Here is a 21,706-nt window from a genome sequence, read left to right on the forward strand (position 1 = left end):
AGATGAGGTAAAATATTTTATTGATTTTAAAATTTGTTATTTTGTCACAGTGCTCAAGACAAAGCAGCCATGGACTATTTTTCAGATTATGATTAATCGGAAAATCTATGTTTTTACCCAGCCCTACTTTACAATTAACCTCCCAGATATTTTCAGATTGTTTTTCCTGCTCTGTGACCTTCAGTCTTTTCTCCTGCCACTTTCTCCAGATGTTGAACCTGTTTGTGGCTGTCATTATGGACAACTTTGAATATCTGACACGTGACTCCTCCATCCTGGGCCCTCACCACCTGGATGAGTTTATCCGAGTGTGGGCGGAGTATGACCCAGCCGCATGGTATGTTTCAACCTGCACTCCCCCGCCAGATGGAGACCTACTCTTGTGATAAATATAGTAACTGAGTTTGGCAACAGTTGAGAGGATAATTATTCTGTTAGGGCTCAAAGGCCTTCTCAGGTTAGACCACATAAATAAATGCTAAATGTTCCCCCTTATTCTATATGTGTGATTGAAGACCTCCCACGCAATGCCCGTAAGAATTGTGGTCTGGATGTGAATAGGATCCTGTTCTCCTATCCGCATCTTGTCCACAATACAAATATGCTCTCCAAGCTTACTTCATGTATGTGTCATGTTTTGCTTGTTCTTTCCGCAGCGGACGGATTTCCTATAAGGATATGTACAATTTGTTGCGAATTATCTCGCCCCCCCTTGGCTTAGGGAAGAACTGCCCTAATAGGGTAGCATACAAGGTTTGCAACCCAAGCAACTTCTTCCACCCGTGTGGCCTCTGTGTGCAAATGCCCAGAGACCCAAACTTGAATGGCTGTGCTCAGATGACTTGCCTACACACAAGCACTTGCCCCACCAGATTTGACTGGCTTTGGTTAATGATTCTGGATGGGAAACAAAGATTTCAACGCCACATATAAACCGAAAACCTCCTTTACTTGGGTATAATGGAACTTTTATGACAAGTATTAACAATTCAAGGTTTTGTCACTAAACTGATGCTACAATATCAAACCATATTGATTTTTACATTTCTATCTTAACCATTCAAATGAAATAGAACAGAACAGAAAACTGGCGTTGAAACCTTTGTTTCTGTGCACTGAAAGTGGAAACTCCCCCTGATGTCTCAGCATGCAGATGCAGACATCTTCCAAACAATGCAGCCATTCTGTCACCATCCACTCCTCGTGTCATCTCACTCACCTCTTCCATCTCTCCTTATCAGGGAACAGCTCTCTCACCTCTGACCTCTAACCTTTGGGATCCATCTCTGACCCTTCCAGGCCAGGATGGCATCCCTGTCCATGACACTCTTGGAAATCTAATTAACAAAAGATTTCTGTTTTTTGTCATCTGTTATTTGTTTTGTCTTTTTTTCATTTGGTCTTGTTTGGTTTACTTTCTGTCCCCCTTGTTTCTCTTCCCGTCTCTCTAACTCCCCATCCTTTTCTTTATTTTGTTTTTTTTGCGTTGTCTGCACTGTGAAGTGGCCGTATCAAGTACCTCGATATGTATGAGATGCTGCTCCACATGTCCCCACCTTTAGGTTTGGGAAAGAAATGCCCTCCACGAATCGCCTACAAGGTAGCTCAACTTCACATGCCCCCCACTCCCCCCTGCTCGTACTGTCTTCCCATTGGCTTATTCTTCAGCCAATCTCTGTGCTCTTGCAGTGTTTTCCCTTGTTTTTTTGTTTAACTGTTTATTTTTCTCTCCCCACGCTCTAATCTTTTTGGTGTAGTCCCTCCCCCCTCTCTTTTTATTCAAGAGTTCCCCTCCACTTCCTGTGTCATTAGGGATGGTCACAGACTAATAATGAGTATGACTGCAGATCTTTAGTCCATTTAGTGTTTAATTACAACCCAGTCGCATTGGAAATATGTGCCTGTGTCGACATTTATGCATTTCTTGCACATTTCAAAACACTTTTAAAATTAAATGTCCAGTAGCGCCAATAAAAGTGCCTAATGTGAATATGGAAACATTTTATTGCGTTGCTTGATGTACGTATCACAGCAGTTAGGAAATTCCAGTGAGCAGCGCTAAAAGGTTAATACTCTGCCAGGTGACCTACCGAGCAAGTTTACTATGTCAGAAAAGCCATACATATGGAGCTGATTATTTGATACAAATGTCAAAATGTATTTGTAACGGAGTATGTTGATATGGGAAGAAGGAGGCGGGAACCGGCGAACGTTCAAAATACTTTAATCCAAAATAAACACAAAATGAAAGTAAAAAACGGCAGCCTCCTCACGGACGTCTGCCGCACACACACATAATAAAACATAAACAAAACACAACGTAAAATCCAGGCCTGGTCCTCTCTCGTCCTTCACTGTGGTTGCTCCTCCTTTTATGCGCCCGAGCTCCTCCGTGAGGCCTGAGACCGGTGTGGCGTGCAGCTGGCGCTCATTATCACACCACCGGCCTCGTCCCGTTCTCGCAGTCCCTTGGCCTCGCTGCTTGCCACAGTATTATTTTACAAATCATGTGCTATGACAAAAGTGTTTTGAGGTCATAACAGTATTGTGCAAGGAACCTCATGAAAAAAGGCTTTTTTAATCGATAATCTGCACCATAATCATAATATATACGTGAAAAGGAATAAAATGTAATTGTTTTACTATCTCTAGTGGTATTTTCAGCTGGAAACGGCTATGGATTGTATTTACTGTATAAAGGTACTTTTGAATTTTGCAAAAATGTGGTTAGAGGCACATATTTCCAATCAGCCTAGGTTGTTTAATTATAATAAAAACAAGAGAAACTTAAATCTCAAATGTATCTATGGTCATACTTCATGTGTATAAAATGTGCACCAAAAGTTGCATTGTGTAAGGGTTTGTGCACGACATTACAAAAATGATTTTCTGCACCAATTATATGCATTATAATTGCAAAATATTTTATGTAAACTCAATTTACATAAAAAATGTGGCCAATTGCTCTTTTTGCGGGTTTCTGTGTCTGGGATTCACTTAAGGGCCCCAAATTTAGCTCAAAAACCTCTTAGAGCCCTTATGTTGTGTTAGAATAGGAAAGGACCCCCCTCTCACCCTTGTTTTCATGGAGCAGTGTGTGTGTAACCTAAGTTGCTTTCAGTCATAAGAACTATGCACTCGACCTCTCTTCCTCTCTTGGCGGTCTTGCTTGTGCTGTCTATCTCTCATCCACTTGACCATTTCCTCTCTGTTTTTCCTTTCTCTTGTAGCCTTTTCTCTTTTTTCTCTCTCTGCAGTATGTGAGAATGTATGTCTGTGTGAGACTGTCCATCTTTTTTTTTTCATTCTGATCTGTTTCTTTTTGCACTGCTACTGCTAGTAGATGTATGCTCTCTTTGCTCAGGGGAGCTCAACTCTTCACAGTGAATCACACTTAACCTTATTGTACACCTGTACATCCCATGATACAACAGAGATGTCATGTTTAAAGGTGCACTCAGATATTTAAATCTTTACAAATATCCTCTTTAAAAAGTTTTAAGCATACAGAAATTAATAGTACTTTTGAAATCATGTGCATTCACTCTGATAAAAGCTGTTTTAGTTTACATGGAGTGGGTCGTCTTATGAGGTCGGACATTTCGAGATCACATGACCAGCCAAATACTACTTATTTTATCTCTGCAACCCACCCAATTATTGGACAATTTTTAATAAATTATTAATGACTGACTACTAATCTAGAGCATTTTTACAAATGCATTGTAACCAAAATGCTACATCCACACCACTAGGTGTCAGTATACAGTAAGTGCTTTCTAGTGCAATATAAGCAAGCAATTGAGTGCACCTTTAAAGATAAAGTGTATCATTTTTGAGACTCTAAACCAAAATTACACAATTGACCTGCTGTTTACTATTTTTACAATGGTATTGTCAGAATGATCCAGTTGAAAGTTGCTGGTGTGTTTAGCATTATTTGGACTTAAAAAGGCCACAGCTGAAAAGCAGCTATTTGCTGAACTTTTGATGATTAGTAACTCCCAGAGTCGAGCTCCCACATCCTCTGAAACCCCTGATGGTTATGTGTTCATGCTTTTCTTTACTCTCGAGTCGGTGTCGGTTTATCACCAGTGCACTTTGGTTGCAGATCGTAGCCTTTAGCAGTGAATGTGAATGTTCGATTCTGTACGTTCCTATTCTTTATGTGAACAAAACTGTTTGTGTGCTTGAAACGCTACGATTATAACAGCATTCTGCATTAGGATCCAGTATATTTGTTGCTTGATTCATGGAATATATGAATTGAATCAATAAAAGGATATAACCAAGTCTAATCTCAGACGCACACAAACTTTTTTGTTGGAGTTTTTGGGATGTTCTGGATGATGCTGATTTTGAGAAGTGTTTTTACCCCACTAATGAACCTAATGGCTCCCCCTAGCGGCTGGTTAAAATGAACATGCCCATTGCAGATGACAACAGTGTGCACTTCACCTCTACTCTGATGGCTCTGATCCGCACTGCTCTGGAGATCAAAATGGCATCAGGTCAGTATGGTACCCATTTTATTGTCTAAATGATTGTGTAATTATTGTATAAATTAGCATCTAGATAATTGTTCAGCCTTCCCTCTCCTTTGAGAGAGTCTGTCTTTCTCTTTTCCATATTACTCCAAATGTAATTAGTGCCATGATGGAGAGATTTACTCAGTTATTCAGAGTGTGATCTGTTCTGTTGCAGCCAGTGCCATTTCCACTTATCGGAGCAATGTGTGTGGGATGGTGTGTGTGGCATCTGTTGTGTCTCTCTGAATGTTTGGCAATGGATGGGTTTTTCTAGCTTCACTACATTATCTCAAAGCAACCCCTCAGCAAAGCTGTTTTGTCTTGAAATACATTGATCTAAATTCACTGAACTTAAATAATTTCTTCTTCCTATTATTACATGAAAGGAGTGTTTCTAGCTACTCTAGAACACAAATTTTTTCAACTATACATCGAAATAAATCTAATTAATAAACTAAATTAACCATTTAAACTAAATTACTGATCTAATTATTGATCTAAAGCCCACACTGTCACTGTATGATAATTGAAATGAACTGATGACATCAGCGTTTTTTCCAGAATGGCTATACAGCTGAATAAAATTATGCTGCATTATTTTCCTGTTTAACACTGTAAAGCTGCTTTGAAACAATCTACATTGTTAAAAGTGCTATATAAATAAAGTTGACTTGACTTGACTAAATTATCTCAAAGCATTGCTCTAAATTCACTGAACTTAAATAATTGATTAATAATAATGATAATATTACAGGACTTGTAAACACCCCAATAATAGACAGGACCCAGTTGTGTAATTTATGTAGTCGTATTAACCTTTTGCCTTTGTGTTCATGAATCTCTCCACAGGCATGGTGGCCCAACGTCTGTCAGACGCAGAACTGAAGAAGGAGCTCGCTACAGTCTGGCCAAACCTGTCTCAGAAGACTATGGACCTGCTGGTCACTCCACACAAACGTAAACACATAATGAATCATCACCCAGGAGATTCTTTCTTACTTTTGCCATGCAAATGCTCTCCACACTCGCATCCACATATCACAAGACTAACACTGAGGTACAGGCACACACTTATGAATTATCTAAACAGAACGCAGGTAAAGTTCACATCTGCAGAGGCTGTTCACTGCAGAGCAAATAGGTGGAGCTTAGGTCTAGCTCCCCCTCACTAGACTTTTGGGCCTAATGGGTGGAGCTAGAATATCCAACCACACCCTAACCCTACCCACAGCTCTATCCCTCCACCCCATTTGACATCCTGAGAGGTGGAGCTGGACACCATTGACTCTCTAATGAGCACCACTTGCATATGCACAGATCTCCAAACACAAGTAATACACAGTGACCTCTAGTGGTCAGCAGTAAAACTTCTAAAAGATGCATATGTCTCTTTTGCAGCCAATGAGCTTACAGTGGGGAAGGTGTATGCAGCTCTTATGATCTTTGACTATTACAAGCAGAACAGAGCCAGAAGACTTCAGATGCAGCAACAGCAGCAGAAGGAACAGGCAGGAACTGGATCTCAGGTGATACATATTTACACTACTAGTCAAACGTTTTGCACATTTTAAAATAATATTAAAGTCATCAAACTATAATTAGAACCATTATATTGAAAATGATATAGCATCTAAAATCCCAAGTGTAAGCCTTTAGAACAAACTTTTTTTTTAAAGAACAGTCTAATCTTTGTCTTAATCAGTTACAAAAATATGCACTTTGTATTCATAACAGTGTGTTTTGATTCTCTCTGTTTGAAGAATAAAGTCAGTGCTCTCTTAGAGCCCATTCTCCCACTAACTCACATACAAGATCAGGGCATGAACAGTGTAGATTTGGCCCCAGAGTTTCAAGCTCAGACCAGACCCAGCTCCACCACGCTCAATAACGGACGCACACAGTGAGCATACAATCCCTCCTGCATACACATACAGTACACACTTGGATTAACCTGTTTGCCATGACAAGTGTGTCTACTCTAAAATGTTCTTTCCTCTGTCAAATTCCATGCCCAGTCTTGACAACCCTATTAAAGGATCTTCATCCTGGGCCTCAGAGAAGTCCAAGGAGGTCCAACGGTCTAAACGACGGCCAATGTCCAGAGGTCAATCAGAGGATGCCTCAAATGCAGACACTGCCCAGGTGCTGTAAATAACAGCATTGACTCTCACTGACACAAAGTGTCTTTCTTTGATGCGTATTCAATCCCTTATTGTGTGCATATAATAGGAGTCAGTAGAAATGAAGAAGATGGAGAACAGTGCCAACACAGCAACCTCTGGCGGCCTTGAGGGCCAAGGACGTGCGGTATCCATGCCAAAACTCAATGCAGAGATGCAGGTATTCTATTGGGTGAAGGTTTTGCAGTCAAACCTCTCCCTGACTTGCCTAAAAGCACATACTGTACATATTCAAATAATTGTTAAATGATGTGTCATTAAATGGAATATGGTTCTTGTATATGGTTTAGAGCAACTTATACTCATGCCGCAAGACATATACATATACATCCTTTACGCCTCCTATAGTTTAATACATAATCTTACTCCTGTTTCCTAGAACAAGCACATGTTGATATATTGTTGCATACCCAGCCTAGTGAAAACTGGACATTCGTCCTATTTCAGGGCTCAGGGGAAGTAACACAATACAATTAGTCATTGATAGGTTGCCAGATCTGAGCCTAGGATCATTTTGTTTTTTGGCTTGTTCTGACTAAGAGGAAGTGAACTGTCAGAATAAGTAGACTCTCAAGAAAGAAGTTGAGATTACTTTTTGGTTACTTTGAGATGGATCCATCTTGATTTGAATACTGGATGTTATTCTTCTGCTTGTATTTTAAATGTAATTTGCACAGAACTGGCTAAAAGGCTAATGGGTTTTCTAATGGATTGTATTGTTTTTGGATCTTAACATTCGGTTTGCTTAATGTCAGAACGCCAGCATCATTGGAAAAATTAATCTAAAATCATCCGAGTATGACATTCAGATTCCATTTGTACTCTGCAAAAAACAATCCGTCCATTAAGACTCATCAGGATATTCATGCTATCAAATCACACCTATCCCACACCTCTCCAGTGCTAATGGGCTGCTCAGGCTCACTGAGTGCCTCTATTTCACTTCCAAATTTGATTCTCATCCAAAACCAAATCTCTTTAAAGTGCTGGTCTAACCGATAAAAGACATTAGATGCTGAATGTAATGTTTCAGCACCTGCTAATATGGCCAAATCCCTCTGATATCTGCGGGGGAAATCCCTTCTCCACTGGCTCCTGGCCATGTCCAGTCCTTCTGCTCAGCGGATGTAAGGAGCCAAATGACAGCCTCAAACACATATTCATTTAAACCACAACTCAGAAACTCTGCATAACTATGATATGTGGAAGATCTGCAAAGACATTATGATTGACAAGTGTGTCTTAAGGGGAATGACTTGTGTTTGTCATGGATGGATAGAAGAGGATGGATGATAAAAGATGATATAAGCTTAGGTTGCATCAAAATAAATAAATAACACAAACCATTTTTAAGCATTCAGAACAATATTTTGACTTTGTCCATTTACAGATGTGGGTTTTCAGTGTTGTTTTCTTCAAAGTGTTCAAGTTAGAAATTAGTTCTAAAACGAGGTAGCATTTTTGCACTTCAGTTTTCACCGTTATAAGTCAATGGGTTTTTTGAGCTCAAGATATTTTCATGTTTTATTCTGTAACATAAAATACATCAGTAATACCTCACTTGTGATTTTTTTAGATCTTACTTGAAAAAGACAGTTACTTAGTGGTGGTGGCTGAATTCTGTTGTAGTATGTTTATAGCCGTTTTACTTCTGACAATTGTATTTAGGCTTCGGAATTCATAAAAGCTGTGTTGATTTGTGAAGATTATCTTGATGGGGAAAAAAAATCTTAAACTTTTGTTGGTCTCGGAGCTTATTTTCTGCAATAACCCAAAAGTTAATCTAATCATTTTTGTTGGAAGATACTAACTTCTGAGTTGGCCTAAAAATGTATGTGCCACTAGTATCACTAAATATTGCACACAAAAAAAATTATTTCCAAACATAAATTATGTTTTCATTATTTGCAATTCCACTACTGGTTCAAAAATGACACACTTTGAAGTAAACAAGTTACTCATTTGAACAGAACCAAGAAAATGGGCATGACTTGATGTGTTTCTCTACAGTCATGCAATATGCTTTTTTTCTCTTTTCCATGTCTTCTCTGCCCTTGGACTCCATTTTATCCTCTGACGTGCTTCATCAGAGGAGTCATTCTCGTCATTCTCCTGGGACTTTACTGGAAGTATGGTCAACTTTTAAAATATTAAATTTAATAGGAATATATTCTTGACTTGAACAAGTTTTGAGATAAGAATCCAAGGTAACATTTTTTATGTTTTTAGTTAAGTCACAGGTCTGTCAAAGGAATCAAAGGAAGTCTAGTACTGTGACTCAAGAGTCAGTGACCTTTGATCATTTCAGACAGATTAGGAGGCACAGCGTTAAAACGCTCCTGTGGATGGGAGCATAAATTGAGGGTCTAAGCCCGAAATGAGTGTTTCCTCAAATGGATTTAGCTCAGCTGCTACAGATGTTACACTGCCTCTGATACTTTGATACCATAATGATCCCTTAGATCCATACCGCGGTTTGGAGTTCATCCTTGTTTTGTTGCATCTGAGATAAAATGGAGGTTTAGCATACAAGACAATCTTATTATAGGCAATTTCAGTACAACATTCCTTGTAATATTCCAAGATAACAATATCCAACAGCATTCATCTGACTTCATCTAACCACCCCCATGCTTTCTTTCTCAGCCCATTCCTGATTCCCCCATGAGACGCTCCGCATCCACTTTTGCACCGCAGCGCCCTCAGGAGGTGAATCTGAATGACTACATTTTGGAGAAACCTGTTCAAGAACGACATCATCACCATCACCATCATCACCGGTGCCATCATCGCAGGGAAAGAGACAAGAAACAGAGATCTCTTGACAGGTCGCCTACTGGCCAACACAAAGCTACAGGTAAATACACTTTCACTGCCATTAGATAAACGTAGTAGTAGTAGTAGTAGTAGTAAAAATAACAAGAACTCAAAAGCTAACTGCATTAAGAAAAGCTGCTCAATATTTTCATCTACGGATCTCTCTGGAGATTTCTTGTTACGTTTGTTCAGTTGATCCTAAACCCAGACGGGCTGTGTCGAGGATCGGTTAAGTGCAGAAGCAGGGCCTGGTGTGAGAGCGTCCGGCTGCAGCTGGCCTCTATTAGCCAGATAAAAGGGGCTGACAGACATGCAGGTCCATGACCTGCTAATTTATGGTTACCTCTCAGCAGGCCAATCGAGAATAGGGAAGAAAAATTCAGAGACAGTCAGGTTTTTACTGGAGTCTGTTGAAGAATGTGAAATCCAGAGGAGAGGGGAGACTGTGAGAGATGGATCTGCCACAGCAGGGCTCAATAGCTCAAGAAATCCTGTTGTTTTGTTTTGTTTTCCCTTTAATTTTCTTTTAAAAATCGTCCGGGGGTCAAAATTCCTGACCTTTTCTTATGTTCAGAGATGATAATTCATCTTGAATTTAAAATAAAAGCTCCTTTTTCTCAGTTGTTAAAAAAAACAAAATTTTCTTTAGCGGATATTGCCGTGTGTTCTGCTTTTCACACAAAACATTTTATTTTATTTGTTAAACATATCTAAATATCTTGCCTGAGAAGCAAATTTAGGATATTAAGACATGTTTTCAGAGAAATAAATGCTTTTATTACCTCACTTGGCAAAAACAATATTTAAGCACAAATCTTAGTGAATATGATGGTTAGTAATATTTATTTATTTATTTATTTATATGTATATATATTTATAAATATATATATATATATATATATATATATATATATATATATATATATATATATATATATATATATATATATATATATATATATATATATATATATATATATATATATATATATATATATATATATATATATATATATATATATATATATATATATATATATATTCTTTTAATGATGTTTAGATTAAAATACTGATTAAGCAATCGATTTTCATAAAAACAATTTTTACTGTATCTAAACTTCAAAGTAAGATGAATTTACCCCAAAAGCAAAATTGTGTAAGATATTAACACACTATATTGCCAAAAGTATTTGGATACCCCCTTAAATGATTGAATTCAGGTGTTCCAATCACTTCCATGGCTACAGACCTCAAAACTTCATGTGGCCTTCAGATTAGTTCAAGAACAGTGCGTAGAGCTTCATGGAATGGGTTTCCATGGCCGCTGCATCCAAGCCTTACTTCACCAAGTGCAATGCAAAGTGTGGGATGCAGTGGTGTAAACATGGGCGTCGGAAGAAAAAAAAATGTGGGTGGGTCCTCTCTCAGAAAATTTTTACTGGAGTAGATGCCATTTACATTAAGTACCGCCTTGTTCACTAAACGTCTGCTTGGGCCAGACAAAATTACGGAAAACACAGGATCCTTTACAGCTATAATAGTGTAGGGGTAAGATGCATGGCATCAAGTTTTTACGCAAATCGTCCTGAGGTTCGAATCCGCATTTTGCCGAACTCGCTCTACTTCCTTTTCCCATCACATATCAGATCGGAAAGGCATTTATTTTCAATAAAAATGAAGACAATTTTAGAAAAGTGGAAATAAAGCGTCTAACGTGTTTATTGGTTAGGGGTAGCTAAACAGGCCATGTGCTGACTTAGAGACGATAAAAGTGGGTGGGTCCAATATCATTGGTCGTAAAAAGTGGGTGGGTCCAGTGAAAGGAACTCTTAATGCTTCAGCATACCAAGACATTTTGGACAATTTCATGCTCCCAACTTTGTGGGAACAGTTCGGGGATGGCCCTTTTTTTTCCAACATGACTGCGCACCAGTGCACAAAGCAAGGTCCATAAAGACATGGATGAGCAAGTTTGGTGCGGAGGAACTGACTGGCCTGACCTCAACCCGATAGAACACCTTTGGGATGAATTAGAGCGGACACTGCAAGCCAGGCCTTCTTTTCAGTGCCTGACCTCACAAATGCGCTTCAAGAAGAATGGTGAAAAATTCTCATAAGCACACTCCTAAACCTTGTGGAAAGCCTTTCCAGAAGAGTTGAAGCTGTTATAGCTGTAAAGGGTGGGCCAACTCCATATTAAACCCTATGGATTAAGAATGGGATGTCATTAAATTTCATGTGCATGTAAAGGCAGGTGTCCCAAAACTTTTGGCAATATAGTGTACCTTTGAATTCAGTTTGTTTTTCTAACTTCATTTGGCAAATAATATTTTGAATTTGAATTTTGAATTTTTTTTGTAAAAACAAGAACAAAACTATTTTTTTTTACTACTAAAAAAAATCATTCTTAAATACTTCTGTACATAGTTCTATTGTTCAGATAAGATGTACTGATTAAAAAAATAATGGTTTGCCTTTCTTTCCTGCATATTTTTGGTCGGTTCTCAGGCACAGCAGCTGACCCCGTAGAGGAGAGGTCACATGACCGGGGGCGTTCCCACGAGAGGAAGTACCATTCGTCTTCCGCAGAAAAGCAGCGGTATTACTCATGTGATCGCTATGGCAGTCGGGAACACTGTCCCAGCAAGTGTGCCGTGGCAAGCTGTGCCACCTCACCCAGTGAGGCCGAGGAAGGCAATCTCAACAAGCAGGTGCGACGGGGACAGGACAGGGACATGTGTTAAAATTAAAGGTTGGGTCAGGGGTTAGACACTGGAGAATGATCAGGGTATAAATTAAAGGATCTGATGAGTGTGATGAATGAAAGACATCTTAGGGATTTGAGACAAGGTTCAAATTAAATAATGATGAAGGCTGAAATCTGAAATCTGTGGTAAGTGCCGAGATGCATTATACAGTAATGAAGAAATGTACCAAGTTAAACACAAGTTAAGCTCTATGGACAGCATCTGTGTCCCTTAATATAGAAAAACAAACAAAAAGCAATTGTACAGTTGTAAACTTACAATGGAAGCCAATGGGGAAAGAGATTTTTAAAATAAACACTGTTTTGAAACACATTTTTAAGACTTTAATATATTGTACACAATAACATGGGACTAATATGATGAAATGGCATATGATGAAACAGTCTCTTTTAACTCATGTTATGATCTTATAATCTGGTATTCTTCACATGATACGTGCAAGGATAACAGAAAAGAAGGTGACATAACTTTTTGCAAAGGACTGGAGAAAATTTCCACGAATAACTATAACATAATATCCAGAAAGTAGAAGATCCAGTCAGTAACTAGATATTTTCTTTACTACTCAATAGACTCTATGCATGGTCTAAAATCTCAGCTAAAACCTCAGTGTTTCTGAGTTTCTGGCTTAGGATTCTCTCAAGCTGTGGTAGTAGCAAACTTTTTTTGTCGTCATTAATTACAGTTGATTACAAAAAATTATATTAAATAATAATGAAGCGTATTTTATGTATCATTAATTATAGTAAATCTACATCATGCCTTTCAATTGCATTAATGTAAAAGTGTTTTTTTTTTTTTTTACAGACTGAGGGACCAGTTTAATTATTGTCTGTAGAAGTAGAGCTCAACTTGTATTGAACCTGGAATATTCCTTTAAGGCATCCACCTTATTTTTCAATGCAGAACTAAGCTATTTTCTACAAATGTGCAAAACTTACGGTTTATTAGCTGCTATAATGAGAAGAGTAACGAAGTGCAGTAAGCGTTGAAACTATTTACGCTACGCTATTAACATACTGTTTTTGTGAAACTAAAATAACTGGAAGTGGCTAACCCCAACTTTGCATTGTTTTTCTGGTCTAATGACAAATTATTTGTCTGAAGTTAATTTTTAAGATCATATTAAGTATTACAGGCTCACTATAGAAATGTCAGCCTTGTAAAGTCAGTTTAGCGTTACATATTTTAGATGTTAAAGTGGAGAAAGAGGCTATAATACAGTTAGACTCCTCTGCACAGGCTGCTGTCAGATTCTAAAGCTCTCAGGGCACCAATCACACAGTGTGTTTGAAGAGCTGCTGTGAAACACTAACCATTCCTACTCAAGCCATGAAGATAATGAGATATTATTATAGTTTTTTTCTTCTTATAAAGTGTTTAACATTTTGTGATATAAACAAAGTTTCTCTTCTCTTTGGCTGTAGTGCAACCACTCATAGGCTTTCACTTCTCTTTCTACTCTTCTTCCACACCATTTCTCTGTGCATTTGTCCGTCTTTTCTTTCTTTGTCTTCACTGTCATCTTCACTCTCTCCTTTCTTTTTGTCTGTCATTTTTGTCCTATTCATCTTCCATCTTTTTCTGCTGTCTTGTCCAACATATTACTTTTCCTTCCTTCCTTCCTTCCTTTTTTTGGCTCCTGGTCCCTGTCTAACCTTTTGGGCATTTTCCCCTCATCATTTTATTGTTTTGATTTGCCTGTTTAATTTTCATCTAGGGCAGTGGGTGGGCTAAGGGGAGCCCGGTGTTGTTGACCTCAGGGGCGAGCACTCCAAGCCGTGGGCGCAGACAGCTGCCCCAGACCCCCCTTACTCCTCGTCCCTCCGTGGCCTACAGGACTGCCAACTCCTCCCCTGTGCCCATTCTGGGCACTCAGGCCACCTTGCTTCCCCCAAGTCCCGGCAGGCTGAGCCGCGGTCTGTCCGAGCATAACGCCCTATTATACAGCGGCTCCATCTCCAGCTCGCCGGCCCCCGTCAGTCGCATTAACTCAGAACCCTTTTTGGGCCCCCCGGACCACCCTGCTGGCCTCCAGCCCGAAGCCTACACTGTCTTCCAAGAGGATCCGAGCCCTGAGACGGGCCGTTCTGCCCAGACTGTAGGGATGCCGATCGTGGCGATTCCCCCACCTCCCCAACAGCAGTTCCGCGGGGTTCCCAACGGATACCACTTCACCGCGGGCACCGGAATCAGCAGAGGACGGGCACGGCAGTACTACCCAGAGGCAGAGGTGGACGACTGGTGCTAGCATGGCTTTTATTTACACAACACATACAAATGATGTTTTTGTTTTCAAACCATGATGAGTTTTATCATCTCTTATTTTGCGGGTGGTGTTAAATGCAGTAATACATGTATTTGTTTTTTCAATATCCAGGGGATAAAACATACATGTACCAAGCAGCAGATGTGATTTAAAAAGGCGCCAACCCACCCGACTTTGATGTATTGCAGTCAGGCTAAATAGTTGATGGGTGTGGTCTCTTTACAAATGTTCACAGTTGATGTGAAAAAACATGCTCTTTCTCTTAATCTTTGCCTTTCAGATGCCAAAATGTGCTTGTGTAACCTGGGAAAAGAGTGACCCACTGCTACATATGTAGACCGCAATGGGCCTCTAGCCGGTTTCCTTCAAAGCAAGCCTCTGAGACGCACTCAAAATGCAAATATGCCCATGAAAATGTTACCTTGGCTTTATAGATGTAGCTTTGATGGAGCGAAACCTTTACAGAAGTGGCTGGAAATGCAAACAACAATGTTTTCTTCTTCTTTCCAAAACGCACAATAGCAGTGCCCCCCCTATCGCCATCTAAGAGAATTACACGTTATTTCACACTGTTGCGAAAAGCAGATTGTTCGTTATGCTGCTGATGACCATTCCTCGCACATATCACTGTGTGTGAAACCTTTGACAACCATAATGTACTTTGTTTTATATCAAATTGTTGTACATATTTTATCTATACATTATGTGCTTTTTGTATTGTAAAGACGAACGGTTTCACTTAAATCGCTAACGGCTTCACTATACTGTCAGGTCTTTCGATTCTTCTTGACTGCTCCACATGTTATTTACAAAGTGCCTAACCTTTTGAATATATGGTAGTAGTGATGCAACCTCAGCTTTTTTAACGCATCAACACTTGATAGAGTGAAGTGAACAAGCTCTAAGGGTTAAAAGGAACTACAAGGTGTTACGATCGCAGGCCTTAATTCAGAAGCAAAGACACAGTACCTTTGAATTCACGTTAGGTTTTTGAATGGAAATTACAGTATGATTGTTTGTTTTTTTAAATTCTTGTCTCCTTTTTTGTACAATTTTAGTACTAAATGGAATATTGAAAATTCCATTACCAAAAGCATATATTAGTATGGAGTAACTATTTAAAAAAAACTGCAGTAGTTGTGTATTTGTCCTGACGGGGACTTTATAACCACAGTTATAAAATTGCATGTTAAAAAAAGTCTTCAATTCTTGATCAACCATGGTTACGAAACCAATATTTACGGTGTATATTTCCTGTCCTGATGAAGATGCTCAGATTGCATTGCTATTTGCCTTCTCTGTTTGGTCTTTTACGGTTAAATGCGAGGACTGAGAACCAATGAACTGTCACAAAGGAGTGAGCCTTGCTCATGTAGCAGATTTCCTGATGTGAGCGCGTGTTGTGTTGCGTTGAGTCGGGGTCCTGGCACCGGTACAGTAGGCTGATCTGTGTTAAGGTTAAACTTTCCCCCTCATGGCACTCCTCCAAGCACCCTCAGACACACATACACACTCACAGCTTTCATTCTGCCGCCGTTCCCCAGCTGCTTGCTGTATAGAAATATGGTCGACTCCTTTTATCACGCTGGTAACATGAGAGGAATATTTAGCCACCTGAATGCAGAGGGTGTGGCGGTCTAAAAGAACAGGGGAAAAAAAACTCTGTATTGGGACACTAAATGGTCCAGGATCATTTCACGTGTTCCGCATAAATATACATGAGTACATTAGATGCTTGGAGAATTGTTTGGCTAATCAGGTGATTCTTGGCCACTGATGTGTCAGGGCTTTTGCTGACAGTGAATGTTCTTTCCTTTTTAACTTTTTTTAAACATATATTTTCTTTACGTAGGGCTATGCAACGAGATGACACTTTGAAAAATATACTTTATTCATTTTGTAGCTTTACCTGCTGGCAAATCCAGATTCAGGCTTTAGCATGATAGTGACCAAATCTTCTTTTTTTAAAATAAAACAAAAAACATAAGAAATGTATGAAAACGTATATTTTAGAATGCGCAAAGGCACAATGATTAAAAAGCAGAAATCAGCAAAAAAAAAAAAAAAAAAAGATATATATTAACAAAAACATTGCAAGTTTCTCTATGTGCATGCATCAGAGATGTCCAGTTTGTCAGGGGGAAAAAGAAAAATGTTGTTTCAAATCTACAGTCTGAACAACTGCTATTTTTCTACATACTCTGTGAGCCTGAGGTTAAAGGATGTGCTATCACATTTTGCTGATATTGTTATGAGTTGTTGCATTTTTCATGTGTAATTATGGAACAAATCTTTGCACTCCCAGCACATCCATTGATGTCCTTCGGTATGTTGCCATAGTGGATCAAGACTGTGCTTCAATCGAAAAACCCATTTCTTCAGCTTCTCTATGATTTGGAAAAACATCATATCCATCTACCTAACCTTTAATAATTGATTGCCAAAATCTGAAATGCTCTTTTCCCCTTTCAACAAACCAAACTTAAATATGGCTGTTTCCAGAAAGATTAATGTTTGCATGGTCTTAAAATGTATGTGCATGTTGAAATACCCATGGTTTATCTTCATACTTTTTGATACAATGTATTCATTTTTGGTTTGATTTTTTTTTTAATGACATTTGATATGAATTAGGGGATTTGTTGGAATAAAAAATGAATTGTCGAAACATTTATAAATAAAGGAAACAGTATTGAACTATGTTGACAGCTCCATGCATATGAGCTGGGACGTCCTTTATTTGAATTCTGCTGTTGACTAGTTTGTTGCCTGATTTCTGTTCCATGGCCAGACTTTGAAATCTGCAGTTGTTTCTACTATAACATTTTGTATGAATCTAAGTCCTTGAATAAAAAAAACAAAAACAAAAACAAAAAAACTCAAATGATATATATTTGTGATTTATTAGATATTTCAATTGTTCTGGAAATCTGGATGTTACGTTTTTACTACACACATCAACTTCTTAAAAGGGGGATATTTATGATATCTGCAGCAGCATAGTGCATTTTCCTTTTGATTGATGATGTTACAGTTGGGTTGGATCAAAGCATGACACTACAGGAGTGGCAAGCCAAGGTGAATCAGTGTTCCACCTGTCTGGAGGTTTTCTGGGATCTGATTGACTGGTTCGTGCAATGTGGGCGGAGTTTAATAGGATGATTGGGAAGAGTGCACTTGCAGAGCAAGACTTCTAGGTAGTAGGCTGATAACAGATATCACGCATAGTACTTCTGTAAAGTTTCCAATACCAACGCATGCTTTTAGGCTATACTTTATTTTAATGATTTTTTCCCCCTCAGTATTTTCCACATTTTACTGCTATTTGAGAGTTTACAGCATTGGAAGAACTCTGGTTTCCAAAGATGTGGTTCATTTTTTCAATTTTTGCACTGGTTAAAGCTTTACATGCAGACTTCTCTGAAACAGGATCTGGTGCTCCAGACTCAGGTAAGAACAGAGCGGAAACACTTCACCTGCCGTCGTTTGCGTGTAGTGTAAACAAAACATTTAGCATTCAGTTTCGTAGTACATAATTACGCTGTTTTAAATTAGATTAAGGGGCATTCACCTTACTAACTGACACACTTTACTTTTTATTAAATAGTTGACAACCTAAAATTAACTTACAGGTGATTAAGATCAAGACTTCTGTTAAATCATGGAGATTACGTCTGAAATTCGCTCCTAATGCAAAATATTCTCTTGACACAATCGGCCCTTGCATGGTTTATGGATATTTCTGATGATTTTAATATAACTTCAACTTTTTGCATTCTCCTGTGCAGTTGTGTCGTGTAGTACTATCCACATTATCCCGAGGGGGCGATGTAGTAACACTTAAATAATGGTACATTTAACCTTTTTTTGGTCTTGTTGAAACCAAATCACTTGGTATTAAAAGATAAAAAACTATTACACACTAGAGTATTTCAAATTCATATCATATATTTGTAGTTTATACACTCTTTTGTTGGTAAAGCTCATGGCGTGATTGTCCTGTCAACAGCTGTTGAACATATATATTTGTGAAAAGCCATATAACCACATTCAAGTTCTTTACATTTTTCCTGAAATCTGTTCCACATTCTTATACCACCATGTCACAATTTGTGCTTAAAAACGTCCATATGTGAAAGGAATCTGATTTGGTTTTTCTAATTGAGCTTATGTTACAACTGTTTCTCATGGGCCCTATTTCAGTCTTCTCAATGGTTGGAGAACATTGCAGATAATCTGGGGATTATTAGAGTGGGTCTGCAGAACACATTATGTGATCAGTACAGTAACATGTTTTACAACATTCAATAAGATATGCCATTCATGAGTCTGTGTTCATTTAACGAATTTGTTGATTTTCAGTCAGGCCTCTTGGAATATGGTCACAGCTCTATCACCTTTAACACTAGATACATTAAATTCACACAGATGCCGGAAGATGTTTTTTTTTTTTTTTTTTTAAACCCTGAGTTACATAATTGAAGAGTTCAGAGATTATTGGGAATGATCAGGTCTCTGTATTATAGTTTTTGGGACATGTTCAAGTTTTACTTGAAATTTGGAACACATCATGTGTACCACTTTTGATCAACTTTTTCTAACAGATGTATTTTTAAAACCCTGTCTGATCATAGTACAGTTTATAGGCAGATTATATATATATATATATATATATATATATATATATATATATATATATATATATATATATATATATATATATATATATATATATATATATATATATATATATATATATATATATATGTATATATATATATATGTATATATATATATATGTATATATATATGTATATATGTATATATATATATATATATATATATATATATATATATATATATATATATATATATATATATATATATATATATATATATATATATATATATATATATATATATATATATATACACACATACACATACACATACACAGGCAGATAATAATGCATTTGTCATTTTGCATTTGGCAAGGATCTTTAACACATGGTCAATTACTGTTTGATCCAAAACAATGAAAATATGAAAAAAGTATTTTCAATTTGTACAATATGTTGAACTTCAACCTAAGACGAATAAGTTCAGATAAATAAAATAAAATAAACGTCATTTGAAAAGTTTCGCCCATAAGATAGTTTAATATAAGTCACCAAGGCTGCATTTAATTAATCAAAAATATTTAAAAATGTTATTAATTCCTGTAATAGTAAAACTGAGTTTTCAGCAGCCATTACTCCAGTCTTCAGTTGAAAACAGTTGTGTTTCAGGATTCTTTGAATAGAAAGGTCAAGAACAGCATTTATTTGAAATTAAAATGGTATGTAACAGTATAAATGTATTTACTGTCACGTTTGGTCAATTTAATTCATCCTTGTTGAATAAAAGTAGACTATACATTTCTTTAAAAAAAAATCTATCTGACCCCATATTTTGAATGATTAAAATTAGACAAAGAACCGCAGAGTAAAAAAAAAAGGTCATAATATTGTTTTATTAACATGTTTTTCCTCAAACACTGTGTAACATCTTTTACTGTATTCTAATAACTCTCAGCCAGTATTAGCCAAGCATGTCCCTACTCCATCATTACAGTGAGAACATCAGCTGTGTGCAATGTGCATGATGTCACAGTGTTAATAGACGGATTGGCTGTCAAATTCGAGGTTATGGTCTGTTTGCTCCAAACACTGTGCTTTCTTTCTTTTCATTTTGACTGTAAATCAAAGCTCTGGTGTGTCTGTCTCTGTGAGGTGGCTTTAGGCAGGGAGCCATAGTAGCATACATAATTAATGTTGTCCCTGATTGATAACCATGCCTTTGGTGAGCAGCCAGGGTGAAACAAGCCCCCTAAACCTTACTGGTTATTTGTCTGGAGGCCGTAGCATTACTGTACTGTAAGGACATGGTTCCATTAAGAACCTTTAATATCCAAAGAACCTTTCCATTGCACAAAAGGTTCCTTGTAGCGCAGAAAGGCTCTTTAGACTATAAAATGGTTTGAAAAAAATGGTTTCACCAAACGGTTCTTCAGGGAACCAAAAAATGGTACTTCTATGGCATCACTGTGAAAACCCCTTTTTGCTTCTTCCTGGCACCTTTATTTTTAAGGGTGTAGGAACCTTGGTTCTTCAAAGAGAAAGAAAAAAAAAAAAACCTTGTTGAGGGGCTGAATTAAAAAAGGATACATCTTTTGGTAACTTTATTTTACAGTGTCACTGTTACATATGTTACATGCAGTTACTGTAATGGTAATAACTGCATGTGTGTATATATAGTAATATTTATAGTAATATATATAGGAATAACTATAAAGTAATGACGTGCAACTAACCCTAAACCAAACCAAACCCTAATCCTAACCCTATAGTAAGTACGTGTAGTGACTTAATATTTCTCAGTACTTATATGTATAATTACAGTGTAATAAAGACACCTTAAAATAAAGTCTAACCCCTCTTTTTTATTTTTAGTTCTTTTAACTTATTTTCTCTTATTTAAAATGAAGTCATCCTGAGGTCCCCAAGTGGCCCCCGGACCCCTTGTTAAGAACCACTGGTCTTGGAGAGTGAACATTTAATTGTAAGGTTTCATTCTCTAAAGAATTTTAATTTAATCAAATTTTGTCCATTGAGAATGTATTAGATTGTTGTAATGATGAATCATTTATAATAAATACTGCAGCATTCCATAAAAATAACAGAACAGAACCCTACCCCCGATCCAAGCAGTGACACTGATTTTTGTTGACTAAATCATTGGAGAAACCAGAGTGAAGTCTCTCATTTTCAGTGGAAGATGTGCCATTTTGATTAAAAATTAAGAAATATAATAAAAAAAGAAACGTATATTGATTAATTGTTCACAATAAGATGTATAACAGAAAATGTATAGGGTGTCATTTAATTTCATGCCACTTCCCTGGCCTTAGAGGTGATCCTTTGATGGCTCACAGGTCAGTGTATAGTGATGATGTCACATTTCACTAAGATCATTTAATATGTTATGGTTGGGTGTTACGATTTCTTGCCAATGTCCGTAGTATAAACGTCAAACTTGTGTGGGTCCCTCTTCTTTTTTTCCCCCCACTTACCATGGATCGGAATCCTGTGGGTGCCCCTGGAC

At 37.6% G+C, this 21,706-nt stretch overlaps 1 protein-coding gene across 1 annotated transcript in view; it reads left to right on the forward strand.

The window, feature by feature from the left end:
* The window catches only part of cacna1ba (calcium channel, voltage-dependent, N type, alpha 1B subunit, a), a gene marked incomplete at both ends in the record, with an annotated part of 146,297 nt that extends 131,752 nt beyond the window's left edge, over positions 1–14,545 (forward strand). The window contains 12 exons of the mRNA XM_079816016.1: positions 210–337; positions 1,504–1,600; positions 4,406–4,511; positions 5,379–5,486; positions 5,928–6,055; positions 6,290–6,429; positions 6,545–6,671; positions 6,759–6,869; positions 8,800–8,838; positions 9,356–9,566; positions 12,035–12,237; positions 14,015–14,545. Coding sequence (XP_079672142.1) covers positions 210–337; positions 1,504–1,600; positions 4,406–4,511; positions 5,379–5,486; positions 5,928–6,055; positions 6,290–6,429; positions 6,545–6,671; positions 6,759–6,869; positions 8,800–8,838; positions 9,356–9,566; positions 12,035–12,237; positions 14,015–14,545 — 1,929 coding nt within the window. The remainder of the gene's footprint in view (positions 1–209; positions 338–1,503; positions 1,601–4,405; positions 4,512–5,378; positions 5,487–5,927; positions 6,056–6,289; positions 6,430–6,544; positions 6,672–6,758; positions 6,870–8,799; positions 8,839–9,355; positions 9,567–12,034; positions 12,238–14,014) is intronic.
* Positions 14,546–21,706: the final 7,161 nt, after the last annotated feature.

The sequence above is a fragment of the Gobio gobio genome (genome assembly GCF_949357685.1).
Source record: "Gobio gobio genome assembly, chromosome: 4".
Taxonomy (NCBI): Eukaryota; Metazoa; Chordata; class Actinopteri; order Cypriniformes; family Gobionidae; genus Gobio; species Gobio gobio.